We start from the raw sequence: 18,710 nt of genomic DNA on the forward strand, positions 1-18,710 counted from the left end.
TACTTCAGCCTCTATGCCTGAGTGTCAGACTGTGTTGGGACTTACATTTCTGAACTATTCAGGAATTTATTAAAAGATTCAGAGCATGGAAAATGATGAATATAAAGCCAAAAATAAAAATGGCATTTTTCCAGTGGTGTGTTGTTATGCCTTTTGGAAGGATAGGAAAATATGGAAAGATTTCTCTGACTTTTTGTGGGCCAGAACACTAACTGGTTGATGAGTGTAAGTCTGAACTACCTTCGGACACCCTTAGGTTTGGCCAGTAAGTAGGGCTATAAACAGGTGGGTCACAAATCTAATGAACGACCTTCACCAGCACAATTTATTTTTCCTTTCCGGATCAGAGGGTGCCCAAAGAATTCGACCTCTAGCTCTTTAAGACAAGTTACTGTCTTCACAGCCTCCTAGGTATCAGCGTGACAGTCTCATAACTTCGGTCTGGGAAGAAAAAGAAATACACCACCACCCCCGGCCTCAGCCATACTTTGAGGTACCTGGGAACCCCCTGGATGTGAAGCAAGCGCCTCAGAAATAGAGGCCAACTGCCAGGGACTGCAGTAGGCAAAAAAAGGAGAGAAAACTTAAAGAGGTAGGTAGGAGGACGTTTTAATTCCTCTTCTATTTTAAACTTTGACTTGCAGTGCTTACATAGGAAAATTCTATAGCCTCTCCAGATTGAGGACCCCGCACAAGCATCCAGAGAAAGTGACCCACGATCAACCTTGTACCCCCAGGCCTAACGGGCCACTCCGTCCGGAACGTAATGGGTCAGCCGACAGCGGCCTCGAACGCGAACGCGTAGGGTAGGAGAGGCGGGAGATGGGGGCGGGACGACATGGCTGCCTGACGCTGATTGGCTGATGGAGCTCGTCGCCTGGTGCCATTTGTTGTTGGATAAGCGCACCAGACGCAGTCTGCGTCCTGCACGTGCAGCCGTTTAAGCCGCGTCAGCGCCTGTGAGGACCCCGGGAGAGCAAGCCGCGGAGAGGTGAGTAGGCCGCCGGCTCTTTTCCCAGTACAGGAGTCATCCCAACGCTCTGGGCTTCCTAGTAGTAGCTGGACTTCGGGCCAAGTGAAGAACCGTTGGGGTGGGTAGGGGTTTGAAGCTGTCCTTTGGGGTCTTTTCTGCTTCCTGCCGGAGAGTCCAGTAGCACGGTGCGTGTCCGAAGTCTGGAGTTGAGGCCTGCAGGAAAGGCGAAGGAGCATTTTTGACCACCTGGTGCTACACCATCCGTGTTCAGAGAACAAGACTCTCAGAACACGGATGGTTGTAGAACTATTCGTGTATACACTTTCTTTCGCGAAACTAGTTGTTTGTTGGAGACATTTGGGCCACCTAATCACCCCTTCCTTCCCTGCCAAACTTCAAGGCCTTGATCCCTGGTCAATCTCCCCCTCCCCGCCAAAGAAACTAAATAAACCCCACGCGAAATGTCGTACCCAGTTTTGAAGGGAGAAACCTTGAGTAGTGTCTGAAAAATTTCCCCTCCCTCTTAACATTCAGTAAGACGTACTGGGAACCCTTCGGTGAGAAAATAAATTCTGTCAACAGATTTTGGGGAAAAGCCTACACTTCACCGGAACATGGTGATTGCTAGAGTGATTAGATAAGTGGTTCAACTAATTTTTTAAGGTAAAAAATTGGAAGTGCTCAGTAGTGTCCGACTCTTTGCGACCCCATGGACTATACAGTCCGTGGAATTCTCCAGGCCAGAATACTGGAGTGGGTAGCCATTCCCTTCTCTAGGGGATCCTCCCAACCCAGGGATCGAATCCAGGTCTCCCACATTGCAGGCGGATTCTTTACCGTCTGAGCCAAAAGGATGAATATAAATGGTCTCTCTCGGTAAGAAACAAAACTTTAATTGCTCTTTTTGCAAAAACTTCTGGGGAGGATCAACAGTTAATTGTGTAGTTTGGAGGTATATGTGTGAAAAGATGGTTTATGCTTTTAAAGGTACAACTGTGATCTCTGATTCTGACTGAGCCTAAATGTGCATGTTTGTATTTTTATAAAAACTGAACTGGAAGCCACCATGGGAGATGAAGATTGGGAAGCAGAAATAATCAAACCTCATATATCTTCCTATGTTCCTGTATTTGAGAAGGTAATAAAATTTAAAGTTTGTAGTTATTGAATGCTACAGATTTTATCAAAGTTGAAAATCTCTGTGGTGAGAAAGTTCATCTGTGGTGAGAAGCATGCTGTGCTTCTCCACCTGATTGTTATTAACTGTCTTATAGGGAATGATGAAGCATGCTAAGCCTCAAATAGAAGAAAACAGTCTGACGTAATGTAATAATTAAAACCTAAAACGGGTATAATATTATTAGCAACTTAATTTAAATCTCAGTGATTTAGAACTTATTGTGGGTGAAAGCAAGCTTGTGTTAATGTGGTTGAATGTCTCAGATATAGTTGTATAGAAAATGGAAAAATACAATTCGTTTTTGGGTGGCAATTTGAATTCTGAAAATTGGTTTTATACAAGCAGGGGTCTCAAGTTGAAAACATTAGGCTGGTTCAGATGGTAACATCAGTTTGATCTTCAGATGTACAAATCTGCAGATCTTTTTCCTCAATAGCTTTTGAAAAGTTACACTGTAATTTAGGTGAGGGGGTTATGGAGTGGGTTTTTGGAATTTAGTTTTGACTTTAAGATGATGAACAGAGTCTACTTTGGAAAACAGTATATTTAATGGATTGCTTTTACATAAATTTTATCTACTTGAAAATGTCTCCAAAGGTCAAATTGTTTTCCTTTTAGGATTTCCAGTTTGTATTTATGTTAGTCGGTTCTGACACTTTCTATTTCAAGTGATATCTTATAGAAATTCTTAATTTACCCCAAAACATAAAATTTAATTCTTTGTCTGTCTTGAATTTGGTCTGTTTGCATATAAAGTTTAGATTAAAATACCTAAAATGTTAATCTGAATTTATAATGTTTCTTGCTTTGGGACTTGTTTTAGAAATAACATTTTTTTTGTATCTTTTTATAGTCTTCTTTATGTTACAATATCATAAAAATACTGTAAGACCAAAAGAGGTGAAACATTACCTAACAGTCTCGCTCACTAGCACAAATGCTCTGTTGAGGTTTTAGTAAATTTTCTACTGTATTTCCCAAACACATTTTTATATGGATTGTAATGATTGTACATTATAGTAATTTTTGATTTCAGCTTTTTCACTCTTCAGCACTAGCTATCCCGTATTACTAACTTCCTAAAAATAATTTCTTATGGTTATATAGTATTTAATGGACTAGAACTACCATAACATAATTAATTTTCTGTTGGTAGAAATTAAAGTGTTATCTTTGCACTGTAGTATTGTCATGAATATCTACAGTTTATTATTTGGGAGTATTTTTTTCAAAAATTGAATTACTTGGTCAAATAATTTTTTATGGTTCTTTTTTTTCCCAGGTTCTTGGTAGATTTGTTCTAATAACACAGTTTAACTCACAAGTACAGATGTTCTTCCATTTGTACCAAAGTACCGTTTGGACTTGTCTAATTTTTACTTTTTCTTACTCTGAGATTTTGTCTTAACTAAGTATTATTCAAATGGTATACTGCACTGTAGCATGTTGTGCATGGTTATTGCAAAGGGTGTCTGAAATTGAGGATGGTCAACTGTCAGGCTTCCAGATTTACCTTTTGGGAGTCTTTGTGCTATTCAGTAACATACTTTGTTTCTTGATATTGGTCATACTGATTGAATATTAATTATGTTAATATTTCTACCTTACGATTCCTAGTACATATCTGTGTGGGGCCAATTTGTAGTAAATTTTTTACATTTGTCCACAAACTTAACATCTGATGCTAGATGTGCAGTTAGTAATTTGACCTACTTGACTTGAAGGAACATGATGGCTTTGTTTGCTTGTCTTCGTTGAATAAGCTGTGTAGAAGCTAATGAACATATGACATTTTTATGTAGGAGAAATCTGAGGTCTTTTCTTCAGCCTGTTTTCTTTTAAAGGCACCATTTGATTGGTTGGTCTAATTGGGTTTCTGTTTCAAGAAGTGACTGGGTTTCCCTTTTGTTCAATTTGTATTGGCTGTGACATCATCTTGGATTGGTAATAATATCTGTGATCAGCCTTTTCTTAATTTAAAAAATTGGGAGTATATTTGATTTACAATGTTGTGTTTCTGCTGTACAGCAAAATAGGTCAGTTATACATACACATATATTCATTTTTTATTTTGTATTCTTAATATAGGTCTTTAAAAAGTATTGAATAGAATTCCCTGTGCTATGCAGGAGGTTCTTATTATGTGATAAGCCTTTTCTGAGTGCTTCTAAGGATCCTTCTAAGGAGATTTAGTATTAACACAAACTTACATAATTTTGAACTAACAGGTTGCTCTTCTGGTAGATTTTAGAACTTCCCAATGCTAGTTTTTGAAGTGAATGTACCATGCGGGGATAGAATAATAAAAAAATGTGAGGTTGAGAAATATTTGGTAATCTAGCAGTTACAGTAGTCCAGAAATGGTTAGGCATTTGCACATTGTGTGCACACTTTTTGGGATGAGAGATGAAATGGATGAGCGTGATGACTGTAAAAGTATACTGGGTTTGCTTGCTAGTTGTAATATTTCTTACTAAATGACTGATGAGTCTACACACTCATCTCTTCTGTCTGATCTTTTTGCCATTTTTCTGGTGTATTTCAGAAGGCATATACTCTTGTAATTAAAGTGGAAACTGCTCAAGATAATTAGTCCATCCACAATTATTATTTTGAAATTTATAATGTTTGAAATAATGTTAAGTTTTAAAATTTATAAATTGGTTCACTTGGATGAGTAAAGAGGTTATAAAAGTTTTATAGCTAAGTGTTCTAAAAATAGGTAACATTAAGACCTAAGACTCATTCAACAAGTTTTTTTGAGCCTTATTAGATGCTGGAGCTAGTGGTGAACATGATAGATAAGGGGCTTGCTGGCATGGATGTTGTATTTTACTGGAGGAGACAGAATAAGCACATTAAAAATCACATACTAGTAGTAAAAAGTATTAAATAATAATTTAATAATAATAGTAATAAGAGAATCAGGAAACTCTCTGTGTGAGGGAGAGAGGAAGAGTATTGGTATGGGTAGATTTAGATCATGTGGAGGGGAAAATATTCCTTGAGACTATGACTCATGAGCCGGAGACCTGAAAGAGTCCCAGTAACACATGATGTGCAAAGATCCTGAAGAGGAAACAAACTTGGGGTATCAGGACAACAGGAAGAAGTACAATGTATTAGTTGTCTATAGATGCTGTAACCAATTATCACAAACTAGATAGCTTACAGTAACAGAAAAATTTCTCTTATAGTTCTGGAGGCCAGAAGTTAGAAACCATGGTCTCAGCAGTGCTATTTTCCTTCAGTAGGCTCTTGGAGAGAATCCATGCTTCTTCCAACTTCTGGTGGTTATAGGCAGCCTTGGCTTGTGGCTGCATCTCTTTCTGTTGTCTTCACTTGGCCTTCTCTGTGTTTGTGTTAATACCCTTGGCCTTTCATAAGGACACTTGTGATGACATTTAGGACCCACTTGGATAATCCAGGGTAATCTCTTCATTTCAAAATTCTTAGTTATATTGGCTAGAACTTTTTTTTTTCCAAATAATATAACACATATTTCAGAAATTAGGGCTTGATATCATTGAGTGGACATTATTCAATCTCCTATAGCTAGTATAGAGCTATTTGAAATCCTAAAAGATGATGCTGTGAAAGTGCTGCACTCAATATGCCAGCAAATTTGGAAAACTCAGCAGTGGCCATAGGACTGGAAAAGGTCAGTTTTCATTCCATTCCCAAAGAAAGGCAATGACAAAAAACTACCACAGAGTTGCACTCATCTCATGCTCTAGCAGAGTAATGCTCAGAATTTTCAAAGCTAGGCTTCAACATAAACTGAGAACTTCCAGATGTTCAAGCTGGATTTAGAAAAGGCAGAGGAACCAGAGATCAAATTGCCAACATCCGCTGGATCATAGCAAAAGCAAGAGAATTCCAAAAAAACACCTACTTCTGCCTCACTGACTATGCTAAAGCTTTTGACTGTGTGGATCACTTCAAACTGTGTAAAATTCTTAAAGAGATGGAAATACCAGACCACCTGACCTGCCTCCTGAGAAACCTGTATGCAAGGCCAGAAGCAACAGTTAGAACTGGACATGAAACAATGGTTTGGTTCCAAATTGGGAAAGGAGTACGTCAACGCTGTATATTGTCACCCTGCTTATTTAACTTATATGCAGAGTACATCATGTGAAATGCCAGGCTGAATGTAGCACAGGCTGGAATCGAGATTCCCAGGAGAAATATCAATAACCTCAGATATGCAGATGATATCAGCCTTATGGTCGAAAGCGAAGAGGAACTAAAGAGCCTCTTGATGAAAATGAATGAGGAGAGTGAAAAGGCTGGCTTAAAATTTAACATTCAAAAAACGAAGATCATGGTATCTGGTCTCATCACTTTGTGGCAAATAGATGGGGAAACAATGGAAACAGTGAGAGACCATTTTTTTTGGGTTCTAGAATCACTGCAGATGGTGACTGCAGCCATGAAATTAAAAGATGCTTGTTCCTTGGAAGAAAAGCTATGACCATCCTAGACAGTATATTAAAAAGTAGAGACATTACTTTGTCAACAAAGGTCCATCTAGACAAAGCTGTGGTTTTTTGAATAGTCGTGTATGGGTGTGAAGTTGGACCGTAAAGAAGGCTAAGTGCCAAGGATTGATCCTTTTGAACTGTGATGTTGGAGAAGACTCTTGAGAGTCCCTTGGACTGCTAGGAGATCAAACCTGTCAATCCTAAAGGAAATCAGTCCTGAATATTTTGGCTACCTGATTTGAAGAGCAGACTCATTAGAAAATACCCTGATGCTGGGAAAGACTGATGGCAGGAGGAGATGGGGATGACAGAGGATGAGATGGTTGGATGGCATCATGTGACTCAATGGACATGACTTTGAACAACCTCTGGAAGATGGTAAAGGAGAGGGATGCCTGTTGTGCTGCAGTCCATGGGATCGCAAAGAGTCGGGCATGACTGAGTGAGCAACAACAAATATCGAGTATGGCTAAACTATAGTAAGATGGAAGATTTATAGTAAATGAAATCTGAGAAGGAAAGAGAAAAGGAAGAGAGGGAGAGGCCCCTGGAGATAGAGGTGGACATATAGTTGATAGAACTAGATGGGCTGGATATGGGGAATGCAAGAGAGAGTGATGCTAAGTTTTTTTACTGAAGCAAGTAGATAGATGATGGTGCTCTTTATTGAAATGGAGATGATCCAGTTTGGCAGGGAAAAAAATCAAGAATTCTGTATTTGCAGTGTTCAATTTCAGAGGCCTAAGAAAAGGGTACCCCACTCCAGTACTCTGGCCTGGAAAATCCCATGGATGGAGGAGCCTGGTGGGCTGCAGTCCATGGGGTCGCTAAGAGTCAGACACGACTGAGCGACTTCACTTTCAGTTTCCACTTTCATGCATTGGAGGAGGAAATGGCAACCCACTCCAGTATTCTTGGCTGGAGAATCCCAGGGATGGGGGAGCCTGCTGGGCTACCGTCTAAGGGGTCGCACAGAGTCGGACACGACTCAAGCGACTTAGCAGCAGCAGCAGCAAGAAAAGATTTAAGTAAGGATACTAGTCAGTAGTTGTTGTTTAGGAGAGGGATCAGAGCTGTAGGTACAAATTTGGGATTTATCTATTTTAATAGGATTTAAATCTGTGAAAGTGGGTAAAGTTGGATGGAATAAAACAGAGAGCTCTGCCATGAACTGTGGGACACTTTGACTTTAAAGGTATGTTAGCTGGGGAGCTGGCAAAGGAGACTGTGGAGGGAATGGCTATGGGGCAAGAGGAAAATCTGGGAAGTATGTGTTCCCTAAGCCAGAGAGGGAAGTAGATAGTCTGTTGTTTCAAATGCTGCTGAGAGCTCTGGCAGGATGAAGCTTAAAAGTAGTAATTTTATTACATAGTATGCTTACTATAAGCTTTTTGAGTGCAGAGGTGAGGATGGAGGCTAGCAAGAGTAGCTTGAAGGAAATATGGAATGTGAGAAAATAGAGGCAGCAAATGTAGACAAAATTTTTTGCCTACAATGGAGCAGATAAATGCTTATTTCTTATTTATTTCTTATAAAAATTACCTTATTTTTAAGGTAATGAAAAATGTTAAGGATTTTTATGATGAAAGATGAATTCTATTGAAACAAAAATTTTTTTTTTTCAAAATTTTCCTTAGAATGTATGTGGGATGTTAAATTCCATCTTCTGAAGATTGTTTGGTAATAATAATTTTTCAGTTGTTTGGTACCAGGGTGTTTCATTACTTTTTATCAGTTATATGAAGCTGAATGTTATAACACTTATAAAACTAGCCCCTTTGGGGGCTCTATTCATCCAGTAGTATTTTGGATACTAGAAAAGAGAAAGTCTTCAGTGTTTCACTTTAAATCGGGAAAGCTAGATTACTTTTCTTGTTTGTCTTATCGTCTATGGTAATCATAAATTGGAACTTTTTACTGTAGCAGTTATCAAAATCCCAAGCCATTTCAAGGATTTTATTGTATGTTTTTAGTAAGTTAGAAAAATAGTTGAATGTCTTTTGAGCTTTATAAAGGTAGTTTTTAAAGTCAGTGTCTTTTGTGAAAGAAATTTTGGAGCAAAAGCATTACCTGAAGATGTTAATACCTACCTTGGTGCACTCCCTCCAGCTTTAGGTTTATTTAAAGAAACTTATTTGACAAAAAAATCGTAATTTTTCTAATTCAGTCAGTTAATTGAAGTGTTATCTGTAAACTTTAGGTCACTTTTTGTGCTTAAATTATTGAATTTGATTTTGAAGAATTTCAGAGCTCTGTTCAAAAGTTTTGCATTTAGTATCAGAAACTTGTTTGAGAGGAAGCAGACTGTTACATACCTAAATGAATTGAGGATGGCTTTTTTCCAATAAAACTTTATTTATAAAAACTGGTGGCCCACCAGATTTGGCTTGTGGCTATAGTTTGCTGACCATTGTTTTAAGTGATATATTAGTATGCTATATATACAATTTTAAAGTGAAGGTGTTTTAGAGTAGTTAATAAAGGAACATGCAGTGACCCAGGAAATCTTACATTCTTTAATTGTTTTGTTCTGGACAAAACCCAGTTGTTAAAACTTTCTAGTATTTATGAGATAGATTACTCATTTTTATTATTCAAAGTAGAAAACTAATCTTTTCTTTTTTCTTACAGGATAGGTATTCTTCTGGAGCAAATGGAGACACTTTTAACAGGACTCCGGCTTCATCGTCAGGTATGTGTTAAGGCAAAAATGCAGAACTGTTTTTAGGTTAAGGGCTTCATGCATTGGATGAGAAGCAGACTAATAGATACCTTGTCAAGGATGTCTTTAAAATTTTCTAGTGAGACATTCCGGAGAAGGCAATGGCAACCCACTGCAGTACTCTTGCCTGGAAAATCCCATGGGCAGAGGAGCCTGGTAGGCTGCCGTCTATGCAGTCACTAAGAGTCGGACATGACTGAGCGACTTCACTTTCACTTTTCACTTCATGCATTGGAGAAGGAAATGGCAACCCATTCCAGTGTTCTTGCCTGGAGAATCCCAGGGATGGAGGAGCCTGCTGGGCTGCCGTCTATGGGGTCGCAGAGTCGGACACGACTGAAGCGACTTAGCAGCAGCAGCAGTGAGACATTCTGGCTTGAATATTTTGGGTTGGGAGCCTCTTAGAATTAAAGGAAGGGAGAGAAGAAAGAGTGTAGTATTACAGAGTGTATCCTTTGATTTAGTGGGTTTGCTGTAAAACCTTTGCCCAGCCTGGAAGTTGCATGTTTGGCTTTCAGGCTGTTATGGGAATTGTCAGGATTCCTGAAAGGAGGCAGTAGGAGAGTAGACTCAGGTGTTGAAGCAGGTTACAGTGATGGTGACTTGTCAGGATAACAACTATTTAAACCAAACTCATATCAAATTAATATGCATAAATCCCTTGCATTTCTATACACTAACAATGAGAAAATAGATACAGAAATTAAGGAAACAACCCCATTCACCATTATGTCAAAAAGAATAAAATACTTAGGAATAAATTTACCTCAGGAAACAAAAGACCTATATTTAGAAAACTGTAAAACACTGATGACAGAAATCCAAGATGACAGAAATATATGGAGACATATACCATGTTCATGGATTGGAAGAATCAACATAGTGAAAATGAGTGTACTACCCAAAGCTATCTGTAGATCCAATACAATCCCTATCAAGCCACCAATAGCTTTTTTCACAAAACTAGAACAATTAATTTCACAATTTGTATGGAAACACAAAAAACCTCAAATAGCCAAAGCAATCTTGAGAAAGAAGAATGGAACTGGAGGAATCAACCTGCCTGACTTCAGACTATACTATAAAGCTACAGTCGTCAAGACAGTATGGTACTGGCACAAAAACAGAAATACAGATCAATGGAACAAAATAGAAAGCCCAGAGATAAATCCGTGCACCTCTAGACACCTTATCTTTGACAAAGGAGACAAAAATATACAATGGAGAAAAGACAATCTCTTTAACAGGTGGTGCTGGGAAAACTGGTCAACCACCTATAAAAGAATGAAACTAGAACACCTAACACCATAAACAAAAATAAACTCAAAATAAATTAAAGATCTAAATATAAAACCAGAAAATAAAACTCCTAGAGGAAAACATAGGCAGAACACTCTCTGACATAAATCACAACATGATCCCTCTGTGACCCACCTCCCAGAGTAATGGAAATAAAAGCAAAAATAAACAAATGGGACCTAATTAAACTTAAAAGCTTTTGTACAACGAAGGAAACTATAAGCAAGTTGAAAAGACAGCCTTCAGAATGGGAGAAAATAATAGCAAACAAAGCAACTGACAATCTCAAAAATATACAAGCAGCTCAATACCAGAAAAATAAATGACCCAATCAAAAAACGGGCCAAAGAACTAAACAGACATTTCTCCAAAGAAGACATACAGATGGCTAACAAAGACATGAAAAGATGCTCAGCATCATTTATCAGAGAAATGCAAATCAAAACCACAATGAGGTACCATCTCACGCTGGTCAGAATGGCTGCTATCAAAAAGTCTACGAACAGTAAATGCTGGAGAAGGTGCGGAGAAAAGGGAACCCTCTTACACTGTTGGTAGGAATGCAAACTAGTACAGCAACTATGGAGAACAGTATGGAGATTCCTTAAAAAACTGGAAATAGAACTGCCATATGACCCAGCAGTCCCACTGCTGGGCATACACACTGAGGAAACCAGAATTGAAAGAGACACGTGTACCCCAATGTTCATTGCAACACTGTTTACAGTAGCTAGGACATGGAGGCAACCTAGATGTCCATCCGCAGATGAATGGATAAGAAAGTTGTGATATGTATGCACAATGGAATATTACTCAGCTATAAAAATAACATACTTGAGTCAGTTCTAATGAGGTGGATGAAACTGGAGCCTATACAGAGTGAAGTAAGTCAGAAGGAAAAACACCAATACAGTATATTAATGCATATATATGGTGGAATTTAGAAAGATGGTAACAGTGACCCTATATGTAAGACAGCAAAAGAGACAGATACAAAGTACAGGCTTTTGGACTCTGTGGGAGAAGGCGAGGGTAGGATGATTTTAGAGAATAGCATTGAAACGTGTATATTACCATATGTGAAATAGATGACCAGTCCAAGTTCAATGCATGAAACAGGGCACTCAAAGCTGGTGCACTGGGACAACCCAGAGGGATGGGATGGGGAGGTAGGTGGGAGGAGGGTTTGGAACAGGGGGACACTTGTACACTCGTGGCTGATTGATGTCAGTGTATGGCAAAACCCACCACAATATTGTACTTAAATTGATGCTTTTGAACTGTGGTGTTGGAGAAGACTCTTGAGAGTACCTTGGACTGCAAGGAGATCCAGCCAGTCCATTCTGAAGGAGATCAGCCCTGGGATTTCTTTGGAAGGAATGATGCTAAAGCTGAAACTCCAGTACTTTGGCCACCTCATGCGAAGAGTTGACTCATTGGAAAAGACTCTGATGCTAGGAGGGATTGGGGGCAGGAGGAGACAGAGGATGAGATGGTTGGATGGCATCATCGACTCGGTGGACGTGAGTTTGAATGAACTCCGGGAGTTGGTAATAGACAGGGAGGCCTGGCTGGCTGCAGTTCATGGGGTTGCAAAGAGTCGGACACGACTGAGCGACTGATCTGATCTGATCCAATTAAATAAATTAATTAAAAAGTAAAATATTTAATTAAAAGATAATATGAGCCTCTTTGGGATCTGAAAACTAACTTAGGGAGGTCCTTGGCAAATAAGAGAAACAAATCAAGATAAGGGAGCTGTTGTTTTTCCCGTCACTTGTCTCCATTTTGTTCACCTACATTTTTTTATAAAGTTGAGAAGATAGCTGGAAGTGGTAGGACCTGGGCTAGAAAATTAAACTCATGACAGTAGTCTTTGATTTTGTTGAAGTTCACAGCAGGCTGATATGCTACTTCTAGTATTTTTTCAGTTAAGAAATACATGTAGCAACGAAATTTACTGTATTAACCATTTTTAAATGTACTGTTCAAGTGATATTATGTACCTTCATGTTGCTGTGCAGCCATGACCACCATCTACCTCTGAAACTTTTTCACCTTCCCAAACTGAAATTTCATACCCAGTAAACAATAACTCAACAATCACTCCTCTCCTCAGCTCTTGGCAACCATTGTTTACTTTCTATGAATTTAAGTTACTATGAATTTTCTGAGTCTCTGTGACCTTGAGTAACTACTTCTTTTAAGTCTTACTCTCATGCAAGAAAGGGGCTTTCTTGGTGGCTCAGTGATACAGAATCCACCTGCCAATGCAGGAGATGTGTGTTTGATTCCAAGTCAGGAAAATCCTCTGGAGAAGGAAATGGCAACCCACTTCAGTATTCTTGCTTGGGGAATCCCATGGACAGAGGAGCCTGGTGGGATATACAGCCCACGGAGTTGCAAAAGAGTCGGACGTGACTTTGGGACTAAAACAACAACTAATGTAAGAAAGAGGGCCTGGTGACACCAGGTAGTTTCATTTCTCTCATCAAAAATTTGTGAATGAAGTAAAACATTTTTATAGTTAAGGGAGCTACTGACTCACTGAAGCCTGTCCTAATGTGAAAAAACCTGTGGAGAGGTAGTTTATAAAATGTAAAAGGTGGTGGGTTGTTGAGAAATTTCGTCAGGTTAAAGCAAATTTAATTCCCATGTTCACCTTAAGTTCAGAGTAATCCTCTTGATAGAAGGAAGTCAAGTTTAGATGAAATATTTTTGTTGTTGTCAAGATACACTTATCTTTTGTAAACTTTTAAATGCAGCAGTTTAATGTAGAATATCCTGATTCTCAAAAGTTTATGAAATTGCTGCCTGCTGAAACCCCAGGAAAAGGCTAATAACCATGTGTAGGTACTTGAAGTATTCAAAGAAGAAAATTGGGTGAAAGTATTCTATACTTAACATATCTATATGCATAGATCATTGTGTAATCAAAAGAAACCTTGTTCTGTGAGGTGTCAAAGATAACTTTCATAAAGGAATGAAAGTTTGAATCTATAGTACATTAAGGTGTAACGTTGTAGTGAAGTCATCAATAAGCTAGATTGAAATGGCCACCAGCTAAAAATGTGGACTTTTCTTAGCATTAGATCTTGAATGTTCAGACTAATGAAGTAAAATCAATAATGAAAAATATAGCTTGCTTATTTACCTTCTGAATAATAAGTACTTTGGTATCTCTATTTTTTTTTTAGTATATTTCTTTTATTTATTTTTTAAATTTAAATTTATTTATTTTAATTAGAGGCTAATTACTTTACAATATTGTATTGGTTTTGCCATACATCAACATGAATCCGCCACGGGTGTACACATGTTCCCAATCCTGAACCCCCCTCCCACCTCCCTCCCCATACCATCCATCTGGGTCATCCCAGTGCACCAGCCCCAAGCATCCTGTATCCTGCATCGAACCTGGACTGGCAATTCGTTTCTTATATGATATTATACATGTTTCAATGCCATTCTCCCAAATCATCCCCCCTCCCTCTTTTTTAATTGATTTCTTTTTCATGAAAATAGATTTTCTTATTACAGAAATACATACCAGGGCAATGAATGCTATCCTAAGTTACTATCTAAATATTCTTATTGCAAAAAAACAAAAAAAAAGAAAAAACTTAAATATAGTGGTGAAAAGAAAGAAAATAATCTGAAATCTTGACTTCCAGGTTTAACCACTTTTGTTAAACTCTGTTTTGTTAAAGTCTGTTGACTCTGATATTTTAGATTTCTTTCTTTAAAAAAAAAAAAAATTTACTTATTTGAGTCTGCTCTGTTGCAGCGTGCGAGCTTCTCTCTAGTTGAGACGTGTAGGCTCAGTAGCTTTTTTGCCCTGTGTCACGTGGGATCTTAATTCCCCAACCAAGGATCGAACCTGTCACCTCCATTGGAAGGCAGATTCTTTTTATTATTATTATTTATTTTAATTGGAATCTAATTACTTTACAGTATTGTGGTTTTTGCCACACAAAATACCAGACCACCAGGTTCATCTGTATTGCCAATTATTGTAGTTCATTTATAATTATACTCTGTTGTGTGGATATACCATATATTTAATACTCTGTAATACAGTATAGAACACAATATATGTAAAACTCTGTTGTGTGACTGTACCACATATTTGAATTCTTTTTTTAATGTACATTTGAGTTGCTTCCTTTTTTGTTGTTATGAGCAAAGCTACCATGAACATCTCTTATTTTCCCTTGTTTGCTAAATATATGGTTTAGGTTATGAATGGTGTTGAATTGTATTATGTACTTTAATCTGTGGAGATATACTTTTTAATCTGTTAATGTTAATTAATTACCTTTTTAGATGTTCTGATGATAAACACCCTTGCATACTGGAGTAAACTCAACTTGGTCATACTGTTGTACCTGTTCAATTTACTATTGGGATTGATTTGCTAATATGTATTTTTGAGATTTTATATCTGCCTGCTGCTGCCAAGTTGCTTCAGTTGTGTCCGACTCTGTGCGACCCCATGGACTGCAGCCTACCAGGCTTCTCTGTCCATGGGATTCTCCAGGCAAGAACACTGGAGTGGGTTGCCATTTCCTTCTCCATTTTATATCTACTCATGAGTAAAAGAGGTTTAATTTTCTTCTGTCTTGTCATATCATAATTACTATGGCCTTGTGGAATGAATTGGGGAATAATTCCTCTTTCTATTTTCTGGGAGAATTGTATAATGTTGGAATGATTTGTTCTTTGAGAGTTTGCTAGAGCTCACCTGTGAAACTACATTTAAATAGGTTTGATACAGAGATTTGAGTACTGGTTCACTTTCTGTAGGACAGTTTTTGTTTTTGTTTTCTTGAGTCAGTTTTGGTGAATCAGAACTTTGCTGTTTGTCTTTTTTAGATTTCAGATGTAAGTGATATATTTGTCTTCATTTTTCTGACTTGCTTCACTTAGTATGTTATTCTCTGGGTCTGCCTATGTTGCTTCAAATGGCATTATTTGTCTTTTTTTAATGACTGAGCAGTATTCCATTGTGTGTGTGTGTATATATTCTTTGTCCTTTCCTCTGTTGATGGGCATTTAGATTTCTTCCATATCTTGGTTATCGTAAATAGTGCTTCTGTTAACATTGGGGTACATAGGGGTGTATGTATCTTTTCAAATTAGAGTTTTCTCCAGGTATATGCCCAGGAGTGAGATTGCCAGATCATATAGTAACTTAGTTTTTTAAAGAACCTCTGTAACGTATGGAGGTTTTCCATAGTGGCTGCACCAGTTTACATTCCCACCAACAGTGTAGGAGGGTTCCTTTTTCTCCACACTCTCTTCAGGATTTATAATTTTATGACAAACCCACAGCCAACATAGTGGTTTATTTTCAGGACCTTTTAGTGATAGCCATTCTGACTGATATGAGGTTATGCCTCATTGTAGTTTTGATTTGCATTTCTCTGATAGTTAGCAGTGTTGAGCATCTTTTCATGTGCCTGTTGGCTATCTGTATGTCTTCTTTGCAGAAATGTTTGTTTAGGTGTTCAGCCCATTTTGTAATTGGGCTGTTTGTTTCTTTTGTTATTGAGCTGTTTGTACATTTTTGAAATTAATCCCTTCTTGGTCCTTCTCTCAGTCTGTAGTGTGTCTTTTAATTTTTTTTTTTTTTTTATGGTTTCCTTTGGCGTGCAAAAGCCTGTAAGTTTTGATTAGGTCCCATTTGCTAGTTTTTGTTTTTATTTCTGTTGCCTTGGGAGAGTAACCTAGGAGAACATTGGGTAAGATTTATTTCAGAGAATGTTTTGCCTTTCTTCTCTTTTAGGAGTTTTTAATGTGATTTTAAAAAGAATTTTCATTACTTTTCCCTTTCTGATATTTCATTGTACGTGTTAAAAAATGCAACAGATTTCTGTATGGTAATCTTGTATCCTGCTACCTTGCTGATTTTATCAGTTCTAGTAGTTTTTGTGTGGAGTTTTTAGGGTTTTCTATATATATTATCATGCCATCTGCATATAATGACAGTATTACCTCTTCCTTTCCAGTTTGGACATCTTTTATTTTTCTTATCTCATTGCTGTGGCTAGGACTTCCAATACTATGTTGAATGGAAATGGTGAGAGTGGGCATACTTGTTTCAGATTTTAGTAGGAAGGCTTTCAACTTTTTGCTTTTGAGTACTATGTTGGCTGTGGGTTTGTCACAAATAGTTTTTATTATGCTTGGATATGTTCCCTCCATATCCACTTTGGTAAGAATTTTTATCATGAATGGGTGTTGAATTGTAGCAAATGCTTTTTCTGCATCTGTTGAGATGATATGTGGTTTTTGTCTTTTGTCAATATGGTGTATGTGTTGAACCATTCTTTTGACCCTGTGATGAAACCAGCTTAATCATGGTGTATGACTTTTTATGTGTTGGGTTTGATTTGCTAATACTTCCTTGAGAATTTTTGCATCTATATTCACCAGAGGTACTGGCCTGTAATTTTCTTTTTTGGTAATGTCTTTGCCTGGTATCAGGGTGATGGTGATGTCATAGAATCACTTTGGGAGTGTTCCTTCTCAGTCTTACGGAAAAGTTTGAGAAGGATTGGTTCAAGTTTTTCTTTGTATGTTTGGTAGAATTTTCCATTTAAGCCATCCAGTTCTGAACATTTGTAGGGAACTTTCTTTTTTTTTTTTAGTAATATTTTGGTCCCTATACTTTAAAAAAATTTTAAATTTAGTTTTTAATTGAAGGATATTTGCTTTATAGAATTGTGTTGGTTTCTGCCCAACATCAACATGCATCAGCTATAGGTATACATATATCCACTCCTATTTGAACCTCCCTCCCAATCCCATTCCTCTAGGTAGTTACAGAGCCCCAGTTTGAGTTCCCTGAGTCATACAGCAAATTCCTATTGACTGTCTATTTTACGTAATGGTAATGTAAGTTTCCATGTTACTGTCTCCATACATCCCACCCTCTCCTTCCTCCCCATATCCATGTCCATAAATCTGTTCTCTATGTCTGTGTCTCCATTGCTGCCCCAAATAATTTCATCAGTACCATCTTTCTAGATTCCATGTATATGCATTAGTATAAAATATTTGTTTTTCTCTGTCAAACTTACTTCACACTGTATAATAGACTCTAGGTTCATCCACCTCATTAGAATTGGCTCAAATGTGCTTCTTTCTGTTGCAGGGAGTTTTTAAATTACAGTTTCTATTTCACTTCTAGTGATCAGTCTGTTCAGATTATCTGTTTCTTCTTGCTTCAGTTTTGGTAGGCTGTATGTTTCTAAAAACTTGTCCATTTCTTCTAGATTGTTTAATTTATTGGCATATAATTGTCCATAGTATTCTCTTATGGTTTTTTGTATTTCTGCAGTATTGGTTGGTATATTTCCCCTTTCATTTCTTGTTTTATTTCTGTCCTCTCTCTCTCTTGTTCTTGGTGAGCCTGGCCAGAGATTGTGCACTTTGTTTGTCATTTCAAAAAACCAGGTCTCAGTTTTATTGATTTTTTTTTCCTATTTCTTAATATCTATTTTAATTTATTTTCTCTTTGATTTTTATTAAATCTCTCTTCCTTCTGACTTTAGCTTTTGTTTGTTCTTCTGTTTCTAATTCTTTAGGTAATAGGTTAGGTTACTTGTTTGAGAGATTTTCTTGTTCTGTGAGGAAGGCCTGTATCACTGTAAACTTCCCTCAAAGGACTGCTTTTCCTGTATCCCATAGATTTTGTATATAGTTATGTTTTCATTGTCATTTGTCTCAGGGTATTTTTAAAATTTCCTCTTTGATCTCGTTGATCCATTTTTTTTTTCTTAAGTAGCATGTTGTTTAGTCTCTGAATAATCACTTTTTTTCTTGTTTCTCAGTGGTTGATTTCTGACTTCATGCCATTGTGGTCAGAAGAGATGTTTAAAATAATTTCTGTCCTTTAAAATTTGTTGAGGCTTATTTTGTATCCTTCAGTTCAGTTCAGTCGCTCAGTTGTGTCCTGACTCTTTGCAACCCGAGAATTGCAGCACCCCAGGCCTCCCTGTCCATCACCAACTCCTGGAGTTCACTCAAACTCACGTCCATTGA

General features: G+C 37.6%; 1 protein-coding gene across 9 annotated transcripts in view; it reads left to right on the forward strand.

Moving 5' to 3' along the window:
• The first annotated feature begins 644 nt into the window (after positions 1–644).
• Positions 645–18,710, forward strand: part of DDX4 (DEAD-box helicase 4) — a 66,604-nt gene continuing 48,538 nt past the window's right edge. For 3 of the 9 annotated variants that reach the window (XM_086361763.1, XM_086361766.1, XM_086361771.1), the window contains exons 1-3: positions 669–991; positions 2,035–2,111; positions 9,272–9,332. In XM_086361763.1, the coding sequence (XP_086217889.1) occupies positions 2,040–2,111; positions 9,272–9,332 (133 nt within the window). In that variant the 5' untranslated portion in view covers positions 669–991; positions 2,035–2,039. Of the gene's footprint in view, positions 1,159–1,960; positions 2,112–9,271; positions 9,333–18,710 lie in introns of all 9 variants that reach the window. The other 6 variants (XM_086361767.1, XM_086361770.1, XM_086361765.1 and 3 more) reach the window with 4 other exon arrangements.

The sequence above is a fragment of the Bos grunniens genome, chromosome 20, assembly GCF_055505025.1.
Source record: "Bos grunniens cultivar Pamir isolate PY7600 chromosome 20, Bosgru_T2T1.0, whole genome shotgun sequence".
NCBI lineage: Eukaryota > Metazoa > Chordata > Mammalia > Artiodactyla > Bovidae > Bos > Bos grunniens.